The sequence below is a fragment of the Callospermophilus lateralis genome, chromosome 3 (genome assembly GCF_048772815.1).
Source record: "Callospermophilus lateralis isolate mCalLat2 chromosome 3, mCalLat2.hap1, whole genome shotgun sequence".
Classification (NCBI taxonomy): domain Eukaryota; kingdom Metazoa; phylum Chordata; class Mammalia; order Rodentia; family Sciuridae; genus Callospermophilus; species Callospermophilus lateralis.
The window spans coordinates 150,491,158-150,506,794 of record NC_135307.1 but is presented as its reverse complement, the minus strand read 5'-3'; the positions used below and the strand labels follow the sequence as shown (position 1 = coordinate 150,506,794).

The following is a 15,637-nucleotide window of genomic DNA, read 5'->3' as shown; positions in this document are numbered from 1 at the left end:
AGTCTATGTATACTTAATGTTATTACTGATATATTTGGATTTTAATCACTACTTTATTTTGTACTTTCAAATTGACCTACTTGCTTGTACTTTTCATTCTGTTCTTTGAATTATTGATTATATTTTTATATTTATATATAAATAGTTATATTTTAGGACTCCATCTTCTCTTTATTAACTTAGAAGTTATATAGTCTGTTTCCATTCTTTTACTAATTATCTTGAAACTTGTAACATGTATCCTTTGTTTCTCAAAATTGACTATTAATCAATACTCTTGCCATGTTCTATGATAATGCAAAGCAGGTATAATGCTTAAAAAGTCCATTGACTACACTCCTGACTTTGATACCTTTGTTACCATGAATTATAATTTTTTATATTTTCAACCCTCAAAAATGTTAATTTTAATTTCACCTAGTGGATGTTCATTTAGAATTACACTGTTTTTCATTTCTTCTTGCATTTCTGACCTTGCATCTGGGATAATTTTCCATCTATTTAAAATATGACATTTATAATTTCATTTTTCTTATATATACTGATGCCAAACTCTTAGTTTGTCTGAGATGTCTTAATTTCACATGCTATCTTTTTTTCTTAGCAGAATAACAATTTATAACATATAATAATAATTTATTCTTCTAGAATAGTGGAAATTACTCTGATCCCATTTAAACAGAAAGGACCAATAAACCATAATAGTGTCACACAACAAAACATATGGCCTTGGGGGAAAAAAACCAAGCCACTGATAGACATAACAATGTGAAATTATCTCAATGACATAATATTGAATAAAAGGAGACAAAGAGTATGTATTGAGTATGTAGAGTATATTTTCATTTATGTAAAGTTCAGAAATAAGCAAAACAAACCTATGATATTAGTGCCAGGATGGTGGTTAACCTCTGGTGACAGAGGGACCAAAAGCCACATGAGCAGGCATTCAGGGGCTTTTATATCTTTTTAATATAAAAGAAAATGGATTTTTAGGTAAAAAGTGTTACTGAAGTAAAGAAGATTAGCAAAGGTTCAGCAGGTCACACAGGTGTGCTCAGTTTGGAATATTCCTTGTGCTGAACATTTTGCTATGTGCTCTTTTCTCTATGCTTCAATGAAACCCAGGCAGAAATAAATCAACAGAAGAGCTATTAGGTCAAAATAGCTCTGAAGCCAGAGTTAGGCAGATAGGCAAGGGTCAGATCCAGAGACTGGAGGGATTGAAATGTTAGTTCCTTCAGAGCCCTTCCTCCACCCTTATCAAGAACCTGACCCTGCTCCAACCTGTTGTCCCAGGGATTCTCATCCCCTACAGGGAGTTGTTAATTACTCCCCCTTCCTGCACGGATCACCCCTCTCAGGCCTCTTCAGCTCACCTGTTTCCCACTTTGGCCATCCCACAGAGTATTTCCTGGACCTAGTCACATTTGCAGGAAGGAGAAAGAGAAGGGGAAGAACAAAGGAAGCCTAGGACATATAAAAAAGGGCAAAACCAGGGCTGTGGCTATGGCTCAGTGGCAGAGTGCTTGCCTTGCATGCATGAGGCACTGGGTTTGATCCTCAGCACCAACATAAAAATAAACAAATAAAATAAAGGCATTCTGTCCAACTGCAACTACTAAATTAATTAATTAATTAATTAATTAAAAAAAAGGCAAAAACCTCTCACTTTTTGGGATACCAGGAAGCCCTTTTAAAATAAATCCTGCTTTATATGCTTGCCTCAGCGTACTTCTCTAGTGTTATACTTCAACATGTGAGGGAGCAGAACTCATCAGTTACTCATCAGTAACTGGCAGTATCAGCACCACAGATGTTAGAGCTGCAGATTAAGGGGCCGTTATTCTGATTTCCAAATCTTGCAAAGAACTTGAATGAACATTAGATAGTGAAAAACCAGCCTCTACCTCAGGGCAAAGCCTGTCCAAGGAAGGGACAAAGACCCACAGAGCACTCCTAGGCACATTCCCACCCTGCTAAGTTGTTTATCTACAAATAACAGGAGAGATCTGCTGCACCAGGTGTCCCCGACTCTGTCAGGCTAGGTGGGGACCCATAGTAACCCCCTAGCAGCAACCAATCAGCATGAGACAGGGAAATACCTGGGATGCCAGATGACCCTCCCAGTAGTTTATGGTGTTGGGAAATCACATAGTTCAGCACGAACACCCCTCTTGGCTTAAACCAATCAGTTCAAATGAATCCCCCTCTTGTAGTAACCAGTCACCCCTAGACAACTTGTTCCCGCCAGTGAATGTGCTAATCATGTTTTAGAGTTGTTATTTGATTTTCCCTCGGTGTGTGATGATTTGCTAAGAGATGCTATGATGTATGTGAAGTCCCTGCCTTCTCCAAAGAATGTATAAAACTGCTGCAAACCCTGGGCACGGGGCCTCTCAGCGTCACCAGTTGCTGTGTGTGCACGCAGAGGACTAAGCTAGCTCGCAATAAACACCTCTTTGCTGCTTACATTGATCTTGGGTCTCTGGTGGTCTTTGGGGGACCCGAATTCGAGCATAACAATAGGTAGTTAGTGTAGTTAGGTAAATCGGATCTAATATTGAGTAAAATAAAGAAAATGGAGACCATTATCGAATGGAGTCCAGGAAACCAGAACAGCAGTTAGGGAAATTAAAATGTTAATGTCCCCAAGGCCTGGAACCCATCCAAGGAACTGTTAAAGAAGTAGCTCCCAGCAAACAGGGAGGTGCTAATCAAGCCACCCCAGGCCTTTCCTGCCCAGATTACTCCTCCAGTCCACCTCTCTCCCACCTTTGGGCCTTCCCACCTGCATTCTATCACTGCAGGATAGAGGGAAATAAAGGACAGGAAAGTGGGAGGACTAAAAGAAGACCTTAGATATAAAAAAGGAAAGACCTCCTCCTTCCAAGGATTCCGCCTTTCAGGTCCCCTTCTTCCCCCGGGGGAGAAGTCTTGTCTGCTGTCCTTTAATAAAACCTTCCACTTTCCACTCTACACTTGCCTCGGTATTATACACCATGATGGCAAGCTGCTACTTTCCCTGTGTATACAATTATTTTTCTGTCAGCCCAGCTGGAATATGAGTTGACTGCTGTAGGTGCTCAACAAATCCTATGTGTTTGCCTCTATGTTCTTTCACTGCTAAGCAGAATTCTGTTTCTCACATCTAGAGGGATTTTTTTTTTTTCACCTTTATTCTCAGAAGACACTTTTGCTAGGAATGGACCTTAGGTCAGCAGTTATTTTCTTTCAGCACATTGGAGGTACTGACCATTGTATTCTTCCCTCTATTGCAGTGGAGAAAGCAGCTATCAATCTAATTATGGTTCATTTTTAGCATATGTCTTTTCTCTGGCTGCTTTAAAAAAATTGTGAAACTTTTCATTTTGAGATAATTATAGATTCAGATGCAGTTATAAGAAAAATAAAGAGATCCTGTGTACCCACCTGTGACCACTTTTAACATGTCTGTCTTTGTTTTCCTTCAGTATCACAATAATATAGTCTGGTAAGGATTTCTTTTTATTTATACTCTTTGGAATACCATGGGCTTTTGGAATCCCAAGCATTATGCTTCATCTGTTCTGAACATTACCTCCTAGTATCTCTTCATATAATGCTTCTCTCCTTTCCTCCTGGGTCTCCTATTCAAAGGATACTGAACCTTATCACTCTACCCTTTTACCATCTTGTTTTTTTTATCTATCTTCATGCTACATTCTGGATGATTAGACTTTTCAGTCTCATTTGTTTCCATGTTTAGATTTGTTATATCACTTCTTAGCCATCCCTCTAAGAAGTCCTATGGATCTTTCAAATTCATTTTTTAAAAGTCTCCTGATATGGTAACAATAATTGTTCTAGATTTTGTGGGTCTGCTTCCATTGTTTCTTGTTTTTGTTGGTTCTTACTCAACCTGATTTGTTTGTTGTGTGCCTCCTAACCCAATTGTATGCTGGTCATTGCATTTAGCTATTACTTAGGACTAATTTCAGAGCTTAAGAGTAAGCATTTGTTTGCCTTTGCCAGATGTCACAGCAATACCAATGCTTTAATGAAAGGCTTGAGGATATGTAGACTCTGAGGGGGACACCAGACCAAACCACAAAGAAGCACAAAAGTTGACTGACATGAAAGTCATCTTTGTCCAACAGGTGTTACCCATTAGGATTCTCCCTTAAATTTGGGGCTGGTTTCCCACATTCTAACATTGGGCAAACCTGGTTTTGACATATTTACCTTTTGAGTCCCCTGAGATCAATTTTACAGTTGCTTACTTATGATCAGAAAATATTCTGAGGGCAAATGGGGTTTTGTGTGTTGAGGTCACCTCTCTAGGTATTTGATTTAGCACAAATTTTTGGACTAGTAATTTCTTGCTAAGTCTGTTTTGCTCTTTACTGTCTTTGAGATTTTTGGTTTACTTGCCCTATGAGAAAGGTTGGCCAGAGTTTGCTAACTTGCCACCACTGAAATGGCTGAAGTCTCATTTCTTTTTAAGGCTGCATAAAATTTCATCATATGGACCTACCAGAATTTATTTAATCAATCCCAAAATGAAAAGACAAGTTCTAATCTTGAATAACCTTGCCTATATGCATTTCCCATTAAGACAGAAATTGTATTTCTCTCAGCTCTGCATTCCTAACAGCTGGTATTGATCAACACATTATGAGGTGCTTCAAAAATGTTTGATATATATATTCATGGATAATAAAATGGCAAGTTTTGCTTAATCTAATCAGGTTTCCTTTACATCTTTGATAAAATGATTATCAGCTGACTATCTTCCATCAGGCAGTAGAAAGATATGATGGACCAGTTTGGTGCCATTTTAGACTGGTTATAATATAATTTATATATACCATTAATATACAATATATATACCATTTGGACTTGTATGTTTCCTCATGCCCTTCACTTTCACAACTCTCAAAACAGAAAGAACCCCATTGGCATTCAGGTGTTTGCCCTAACCATATGATCTCTGACTCATTCATTGAAATGAAAGGGCTGCATCTGTGCTCTAGAGTCATGTTTGACTTTAAACTTACTCCCAGTGTCACTATGTTAAGAATCTTTTTTTTTTTTAAAGAAGTCTCTCCGCCCAAATTTAAAATATTCAAGTTAAAATCCTCCCCACTGGTCATTTTTTAAAAATACTATTATTATTATTATTATTATTATTATTATTATTATTATTATTTTAGTTGTAGTTGCACACAATACCTTTATTTATATGTGGTGCTGAGGATAAACCCTAGGGCCTTGCATGTGCTAGGCAAGCGTTCTACCACTGAGCCCCAGCCCCAGCCCCCCCTTTTTTAAATATATATATTTTTAGTTGTAGTTGGACATAATACCTTTATTTATTTATTTTTATGTGGTGCTGAGGATCGAACCCAGCGCTTTGCACGTGCTAGGCAAGTGCTCCACTGCTGAGCCACAACCCCAGCATCCCTACTGGTATTTTTTTTTTAAACACCCCAAAATGATATAATATAAAACAGGCATGGAAATTCCTCATGGTAGTCACAAGAAGTTTAGGCATATTTCCTTTCTGGCTTAATAATAGCAAGATCTAGGATTTTAAAATAAACATTAGCAAGGTTCAAAAACAACCTTGCTAATTCAAATATTACAATATTTATTTTTAAAATTAGAGTTATGTATTAATGACTAAATTTACAGAGTGGAGTTTTTTCCATTTAAAATTAAAGTAGTTTTATTGAATTCTGTGGGAAAAATGTTCTTTCATCAAAGATGACCAGTGTGATAATTGGTACTGGGTTTTTTTGTTTTTGTTTTTTTTTAAATCATTAAGACTTATAAGAAGTAGAAAAGGGAGGTCCAGGGTGCCTTTTAGTGTTTCTGATACTGAGAGCAGGTTGTGGTCTAGAATGTAGGTCACCATTCTAGGTGACCTTGAATTTCCTAGTGTTTCCATTTTCTATCTGGCCTAGATGAAATTACAGGCACCTTGAAGATGGGTATCATTTAAGTTCAATAAATTTCAAGTTGGTTAATTTTCTAAGACAATCTGCCCTAAGGTAGTTTGAAATTATATCTGAATGATTTACCAGCTGAGTTGCTACTAGATCCAAGTTTGGTAACCCCTTACCCAAACTTTTCTCTATTCTCCTCCCAAGAAAAACCTCTGAAAGTTACTCTGGTAGTAAAAAAAAAAAAAAAAAAGTAATCCTAAAGAATTTCCTAAATTGTAGGATTGGCAAAGAAGGAAAACATCATTCCATTTGCTAATAACTTTCCTTTGACAAGTATCTTTCCTCAACTGATATTTAACTAATACCCATAATAGCCAACTATAGAATTCTGTGCTCTTCTTCATGAAAATGGAATCTAACACCCACCCTGGCAAAGTGGTTGCTTCCAAGAAGAGTCTGCAGGAGTATAGGCAGCTGCTTTTCCAGGTGAAGCTTACAGCACAGTTGGGTCAACTCGTCTCGGTCCAGAAATCCTGTCCCAGTAGTGTCACAGCTGTTGTAGACTTCCCTGAGCTGTGAGACATAGTGGTTCTCCTCTTCATCCATCCCATAGCAGGCTAGCCATGACAGTGGAAAATAAAAACGTTAGGAGAAGTTTCTTGCCACCCCACATCCTTTCTACATGGCTGGACAAACACAGGTCACAGAGCTGGTATGTGGGATCAGGCATCAGGAGTTGTATTAGAGTCAACTGCAGCTGGGAGGAATTAATTTCACCTTTACGAAAAAGGCCTGAAGCAGTTAACAAGGACTCAGGATAGAAAGACCAGTGCTTTGATCATAAATCACAAGAAAATGACTGGCATACTCCTGTAATCCCAGCCGCTCTGAAGGCCGAGACAGGAGGATAGCGAGTTCAAAGCCAGCCTCAGCAATGGCGAGGCACTAAGCAACTCAGTGAGACCCTGTCTCTAAATAAAATACAAAATAAGGCTGGGGATGTGGCTCCATGGTCAACTGCCTCTGAGTTCAATCCACAGTACAAAAAATAAAATAAAATAAATAATTAAAAAATTTATTATAGAATAAACAGAAAACAGGAAACATGGGACTCTGTGACATGCCCCTGTAGTCTCAAGCTCCCTGCAAGGCTGAGGCAAGAAGATCACTTGAGTCCAGGAGTTTGAGGCCCACCTGGGCAACACAGTAAGACTGTCTTGAAGAGAAAAGAGAGGAGAAGAGGAGAGAGGAAGGAAGAGGAGAAAAGAGAAGAGAAAGAAAGGGAAAGGAAAAAGAAAAAAAGCTAAATACAAAGATAAAGCATCCAAAATTCTACCACCTAAAAATTTATTAGTATTTTGGCTAACATACATTCCAATTTTTCTGTATACATAAACTAATGTGCTTTTTCCTTATAAATACAGGGTCTTTCCCTTACAAATACAAGTATTTACTTACAAATACTAAAATTAGTAGTAAAAACTTAACCCAAATTTCACTAAAGTGCTTATAAGAAAACATGGCAACTCCAATAAAGATACACACAAGATATGAATATATCTCCCAAGAAATCATATGATTAACAAACCGTCTAAAAGCATTCAAACTAAAATAACAAGACTATTTGTGACTGTCAAATTATCCAGATTAAAAACCTTCCTTGCTCACTCAGACTGAAGACTAATAAGAAAGAAAATCTTACACATCACCAGAGAAAGGACCAACCAATAAGTATTTCTGCAGGATATTGTATCTATATATCAAAACATATTTAAATATTCTCATCATCTGATCTAATATTTCACTTACATAAAATTCCTTTGTATTTATGAAACAGATACAGACAAAGATATGAGTTCATCTAAGTATTATTTATGAAAGAACAGGAAAGAAAACAACCTAAATTATAAAACAAAAGAAAAATGTTTGTTAAATTACAAGTGTGTTTATATGACAGAATATTAAATTATCTCAAAACTCATAGTCCTATAGAATATTTACTAGTATGGGAAGTATAGTTAGTAAATATTGAGACAGAATACAAGAGTTATTAAATGGGATGGCATCAAAATTAAAAAGCCTCTACACAGCAAAAGAAACAATTAGATATGTAAAGAGAGAACCCATAGAATGGGAGAAAATCTTTGCCAGCTACTCTTTTGACAGAAAATTGATATACAGAATATTTAAAGAACTCAAAAAACTTAATACCTAAAAATCAAATAACCCAATTAATAAAGGGGCAAAGGAACTAAACTGGCATTTCTCAAAAGAAACACAAATGGACAACCAATATACAAAAAAATGTTCAATATTATTAGCATTTAGGGAAATGCAAATCAAAACTACATTGAGATTTCATCTCACTCCAGTCAGAATGGCAGTCATCAAGAATACAAACAATAATCAATGCTGGAGAGGATGTGGAGAGGAAAAAAAAAAAAAAAACACCTAGTTGGTTTGTAAATTAGTACAACTACTATGAAAATCAGTATGAATTTCCTCAAAAGATTAGAGATGAAACTACATATGACCTGGTATTTATCCTAAAGAATTAAAGCCATCATGCTATAGTGATACATGCATACTCATGCATGTTCACAATTCATAATAGCCAAATTATAGAACCAGCATAGGATGCACCAATGGATGAATGGATTAAAACATGTGGTATATATACACAATGTAGGTTTATTTAGTCAGAAAGGAGAATGAAATCATGTCATCTGCAAGACACTGCACAGAATTTGAGAATATCACATTAAATGAAATAAGCAAAAGTCAGAAGCTCAAAGGTCATATGTTTTCTTTCATATGTAGAAATTAGAGAGGAAAAAGTAAAACGTAGGGCAGGAGAGAATCTCATGAAAACCAAAGGGAAATCAGTAGACTAGAGGAAAGAGACCAGGAAGAGGAAGGAGGGGAGGAAAAGTAGAAATACTGAGGAATGGTATGGGCCAAATTACGTTGTTACATTGTGGGCATGTACAAATATACAAATTATGTACAACTATAATCACCAATAAAATATGGAAAAATAGTGAGGAAGAATAAAAGCTGTTTTAATTATATAGCTAATATAGTTATTGATCATTTTATATATAATAATTCATTTATGCCTTGTAACAATTATGTCACGAAGTGTCTACAATTTCTAGGGGAAACATTTTAAGAAAGGAAAAGAAAAATTCAATTATACTAAAATGGTAAGATTCTTTCGTGGTATTATATGCTTATATTTCTTATTTTGTACTTTTTATATTTCTCAAAAATTTTATATCAAGTAGAATACTTTTAAAAACCTGGAAAAAATGTTGAGAAAACATGAAAAGTACTAAAGTCCTAAAGACATTAGGATGAACCAACCAAACCACTAAAGTTTAACCATTTTGACCCACAAATACGGCAATTTCATATGGTTCAGACTATTATATAGGCACAAAAACTAAGTGAAAAATCTAAGAGGAAACGTGATAAGGAAACAAAGTCAATCAAACTCATTAATAATCAGATCATTCACAAACATGAAATAATGAAGCAACACATCTTACTAGTAGGCCACATCACAATAAATGCCAACTTAATAAATGCAGATGGTGTTTACTTGCCAACACCTACAAAAGGCAGGGAGATCTGAGTCAGAACTGTATAAAGGACTGAAATATGTTCAGACTAAACCTTCAATGGGAATTCTGCATGCTCAACATCTTAGTTGAAAAAGCAATAAAACTAATGACAAAAAAAAAATCAACATTAAAGCTGGGCATGATGAAGTATACCTGTAATCCCAGCACTTGGGAAGTTAAGGCAGAAGGATGCCTTGAGCCCAGGAATTTAGGATCAGCTGGGGCAACAGAACGAGACCTTGTTTAAACAGCAAACAAAAAAGTAGAATCTTCATCGTGATATTTCACTGTGACTGTAGTAGGCAGAATGCCTCCTCTGATCTCTTAAACACCTGTTTGTAAAATGTACACAATTAGCCAGTGTCCACACTAAGGATACATAAACCAGTTCATGATCTCAGCTCTCATGAAGTATAAAATGGTAATGAACCTGTTCAACAATCTCTGTGGGTGCACCGAGCTTGCTAACCAAATTATTTATTACTTTGTCATACAGGATTACGCAGATGTTAGGAAAGGTCAAAGAAGGGTGAACACCTATAACTCTTTCAGCCCACTGCAAGAAGCATCCAGAAGAAAAATGGACAGAAAAACATCAACAATCAGTAAGAAAGTAAACTGAACTTTCTTAAGTCAACATCTTTCAAACTATTTTCTTTGGTAGACAAAAATCTTTCATCCTGGTCTACAAAATATTGATATTAGAGCCAGGCACAGTGGTGCACATCTGTAATCCCAGTGGCTCAGGAGGGTGAGACAGGAGAATTGCAAATTCAAAGCCAGCCTCAACAACAGTGAGGTGCTTAGCAGCTCAGTGAGACCCTGTCTCTAAATAAAAAATACAAAATAGGGCTGGGGATGTGGCTCAGTGACGGAGTGCCCCTGAGTTCAATCCCCAGTACCAAAAAACAAAACAAACAAAACAAAAGCAAACAAACAAACAAAAAAAACCTGTTGATATTTGCAAATGCTAATTTTTGATAAGCCAAAAGTAAATTCACAGGAGAACACACAGTAAGAAAGACAAGTGGGGGTGCTGGGGTTATGGCTCAGTGGTAGAGTGCTTACCTAGCATGTGTGAGGCACTGGGTTCGAGTCTCAGCATCACATATAAATAAAATAAAAGTCCACTGACAACTAAAAAAATATTAAAATAAAAAAAGACAAGTGGTACAGTTCCAGAATCTGAAAGGCAAGGAATGAGAACACAGCGGTGCAGGGTGAATGGGAGGGGCTGACCTCAGGCAGAGCTAAACATAGTAATACTTCCTTCAGTGCTCCCCACTCCCGCGTCTTCATGAATGGTGGACAAATTCTGTTTTGAAATCTCCTCCATTTCCCCCTATATTTAGCTGTAATCAATTTAAACAATTAGAAGTATGTAAATTAACAACAAACAAAACAACAACAACAAAACTCCATCCCTCCACCCAACCTGATTCCTAATGAAAACCATTACTCAGGGTGTAGGCTTTGAGACTATTTCCAAGTCTCTATAATATATTAAGTCAGGCATGCATGTGTGCATACATAACACACATAGATATACATTATTTTCACATGACAAAGGACGTATTATTTTGCAACTTGTTCTTTTAACTGATGTTCTCAGAGATCTTTCCATATCTTCCTCATTTAAAAACAACACCATACAAGGATCTGGGGTTGTGGCTCAGTGGGAGAGCATTTGCCTAGAATCTGTGAGGCACTGAGTTCAACCCTCAGCAACACATATAAATAAATTTTTTTAAAAAATAAAAGGTTCATCAACAACTACAAAAAAAGTTGTTTTTTTTTTTTTAATGTCATACATGATCTTGTATGCAGGAATGCCTCAGAATATATCTAAATATTCTCTTAGTAGGAAACATCAGACAAATCCAGGTTTTGTTTTTAAAAAATCATGGGCAATAAAAATCCCTATTCATCCCTCCCTATTTCTCCTGTGAGCCCTGAAAGGGGTGAACCAACTGCTATTCCAACTAACCCACCCCAGCAGGCTGCTTCTCTGGGATGGTGTGGGAGTACTCCAGGGGACAGGTGGGTTTGAAGAAGCATTAGAGGGCTGTACTGTTTTCCCAAGATTGGGGGGTAAAGAGAAAAGTCTCCTAGCCGTGGGCAAGTCCTATGTCAGAGCCAAGTAGGGGTGGCCTTGGCTCTCAGTTGTCCCTATATCACAGCTTTTTATGTACATGGGGAACAAACAGCACAATATGGTGATTCAAAGTTCTTGCTGAGGTGCATCTTTTTTTTTTTTTTCTAAACAGAGATGGAAGAGAGTATCCAACTGGAGCCTGAGGGGCTCTAGCTGCCCACAAACAAACTCTGTTTGTGGCAAGGCTCATCCCCCAGCACCACACACCCTTCACGGGTCAAGGAGAGACAGAAAGAAAGAAATAACTTGAAAGACTGGAACTGCAGGCCATAAGACCAGACGAGAAGAACAGCTTTTCCTCATCACCCACAGTGGCTGGGGTACCCCGTTCCTCACTTCCTCTAGGGACCACAGGGATTTTTTTTTTGGTACCGGGGATTGAACTCATGGGTACTTTACCACTGAGCTGCATCCCCAGTCCTTTTAATTTATTATTCCGAGACAAGGTCTTCCTAAATTGTTAGGGCCTCGTTAAGTTTCTGAGGCTAGCCTCAAACTTGCAGTCCTCTTGCCCCAGCCTTCCAAGTCACCGAGTGCCCAGCGAAATTCACATTCTGAAGGCTAGACTTGGATTTATCCAGGAGATAGAAGTTTTAGTTGCTGAATGACCAGAAATATATGCCCCCTGGAAGGCCAGGCAGCAGGGCTGGTGCTTGGAAAGAACCTATGCCTCAGACTACAGCAGCATGGGCAGCACAGTGTTGAGCAGGCCCAAAGGGGGCCCAGGGGACACTGCAGACACAGACCTTGCTAAAAATAAACATGGTCAGTTCTGAAAACAGATCAGTACCTAGTAAAAGTGACGGAGGAAACCAGCTCAGGCCCTTTTGCTCTCAGGCCTTCTTCCACGTAGAAAGCAGAGAACAGCCCTCACCAGACACCAAACCTGTTAGCGTTGGGACTTTGGGACTTCACAGTCTCCAGAACTGTGAGAAATGAATTTCTGTTATTTATAAATTTCCCTGTCTTTAGATACTGTGTTATAGTAGCACAAACAGACTAAGATACCATCTAAGGAACACCGCCCTGGGAGGAAGAGCTCCTGAACCTGGCAGGTATGACTGCCATGGTCCTCACTTTCCTCACACCTGTCCTGGCCCTCTTGCCCATAAGGCAGATGAGTACCTGCGAAAAGCCCTAGCCAGCACTCCCATTCTCAGAGCCTACCATGGTGCAGAAAATTTAACGTACAATCTCCAGACTTCCCAAATGCCAGAAATGTTTAGATTTACTTTTTTATGTCTGATAGTTTAAATTTATGTTTTTATGAACCTGCTTAAGCAACCACAATATATGATGCTGTAATAGCCAAGTAAAGACAAGGTCACTGGCACAATGGAGTCCTTGAAACTCCAGGCTGTTCCTCCCAGAACAACAAGAAAAGATCTAGGTTGGAGCAGAGGATAAGCCATGGGGTAGGGAGACACACAAGGTTGAGAACCTTCCCAGAGGAAAGATCTCACAAACTGAGACCCAGAAAATTCTCAGAAGCACAGGGCAAGTTAGGCATGGAGCACACCTGCCTGAATTCCTGACCTTATACTGCAGGATGAAGAAGGATGCAGGAATGGGGGCTGGAGGTGAAAGGGCACTGGACAGTCTCTGCATCAGCAGTGAAGCCCCAGTCATCCGTGTGAACCCATCCACCTACTCATCTGAGTAGGGAAACTTCCAATCTGACCTACTGCCCCCTGGGAACAGCTGATGTGGAGTGGGGGGTGGGGTTACACCCTGCCTTGCTCAACTTCACAAGGCTGACTGATAGGCCATTCTTCCTTTCCCATCCTTTTCCTTGTCCCTAGGAGTCTGAGACCATGCCTTTGCCAGATATAGGGAAGCAGGAGAGTCAGGTACAACAGGTCTACAGATAAGTTGAAAAGACCTTTTGATCACAATTTGCTAGGACATTTCCTAACCCACATCCTAGACAATGTCCAGCCGTGTTTTCAAAATGACGGAAAGGAGGAGGTACTTACTGTCTCTATTCGGGCACACACCACAGAATCTGTCCTCTCTTCATCCTAGGATTGAGTTTGGGGGTATCTTTCTCCAGTGTCTCAAATACCCATGACTTAACCTTAGTGGTTGAGGCAGTTGGAAACATGGGCCAGGAAAGCACGGGAAACCCCAAGGCAGACATCTTTTACTTGGAAACATGGCCAAGGAGCCTTGCCACTACAAGGAGCTGCTCCCTTCAGGGGTCCCAAATATGGCTCAGGTGACAGGTTTTGTCTAGTGCCAAACTCTGAACACCATGGAACTGTAGATCTCAGAAGTGGTGGAAAAGCTCCAAATGGAAACCTCAGAATTCCAGTGCTCACATACACTCCATCTGCCAATAATGCCAGTTGAAGAGAACACACAGGAGAGCAGAGGGAAGTAAAAATGAGGTTTAACATAAGCCCTACAGGTGTACACACAGAGGAAAACTATAATATTCACAGAGAGATAAAAGAAAATTATTATAGTCATGAAACAAAATAAACGGCTGGACAAAAAGAATGATTAGAGACCAAAGGAAGCTTCTTATGTGTTAACATATTATTGTTGCCATAAAAAATCAAATGGCAGAATTAGAAGGTAAGTACAAGAAAACCTTCCATTAAGTGGAAACAATGAGCAAATAAAGAATTAGAAAAAATAAGGAAATAAGAAATTACCTCCTGCTTGCGCAGCCTGTAATCTTAGCAGCTCGGGAGGCTGAGGCAGGAGAATAGCAAGTTCAAAGCTAGTTTCAGCAATAGCGAGGTGCTAAGCAACTCTGTGAGACTCTGTTTCTTTTATTTTAAATATTTGTTTTTTAGTTTTAGTTGGACACAATACTTTTATTTCACTTATTTATTTTTATGTGGTGCTGAGGATCGAACCCAGGGTCTCCCACCCACGTGCAAGCCTAACGCTCTACCACTGAGCCACAACTCCAGCCTGAGACTCCGTTTCTTTAAAGTACAAAATAGGGCTGGGGATGTGGCACAGTGGTTGACTGCCCCTGAGTTCAATCCCCAGTAACCGAAAAAAAATAAAAATAAAAAAGAAGTCCTTATAGTAATAGTTATCAAAATAGTGTGGTACTGCCATAAAGACAGGCACACAGACCACTGGAGCCCAGAAAAAAATCCTCACATATATGGTCAAAAGATCTTCAACAAGGGTGTGAAAACCACACAGCAGGGAAAGAACTGTCTCCTCTTCAACAAATATTGTAGAGAAAGCTGGATATTCACAAACAGAAGAATCAGATTTAACTCCTATCTTATACCATATTAAAAATTAATTCAAAATGGATCCAAGACTTCAAGTAAAAACTAAAACTACAAAACCCCTAGAAGAGAATAAGAGAAAAGGCTTTGGGAATGACTTCCTATGTATAGCACTGAAAGCATGGGCAACAAGAGCAAAAATGGACAAAAGAGGTAACACCATAGGGCTGGGGTTGTGGTTCAGCGGTAGAACACTCGCCTAGCACGTAGCACGTGCGAGGCCTTGGGTTTGATCCTCAGCACCACATAAAAATAAATAAATAAAATAAAGGTATTGTGTCCAACTACAATTGAAAAATAAATATTTTTTTTAAAGAGAGAGAGAACATCAAACTTAAGAATTAAATAGTGAGTCCTGTATGGAAATAGAGAAAATATTTGCACATTGCATATCTGATAAGGAGTTAACAACCAAACACATAAAGAACTCCTACAACTGAAGAAAAAAACAAGTATTCCAGTTTTTAAAAATGGGGAAAGGATTTAAATAGACTTTTCTCCAAAGAAGATATACAAATGATGTACGAACATATGAAAAAAAAAAAGGCACACAACTTCTCTATTAGAGAAATATATGTTAAAAACACAAGAAGGAGGATCACAAGTTCTTGGCCAGTCTCAGCAACTTAGCGAGATCCATTTTCAAAATAAAAATTAAAAAGGGCT

General features: G+C 38.4%; 1 protein-coding gene across 2 annotated transcripts in view; it reads right to left on the bottom strand.

Annotated features, from left to right (window-relative positions):
- The window catches only part of Ninl (ninein like), a 150,100-nt gene that overhangs the window by 65,007 nt on the left and 69,456 nt on the right, over positions 1–15,637 (bottom strand). For both annotated transcript variants that reach the window (XM_076848879.2, XM_076848881.2), the window contains exon 2: positions 6,357–6,547. In XM_076848879.2, coding sequence (XP_076704994.2) covers positions 6,357–6,536 — 180 coding nt within the window. In that variant the 5' untranslated portion in view covers positions 6,537–6,547. The remainder of the gene's footprint in view (positions 1–6,356; positions 6,548–15,637) is intronic.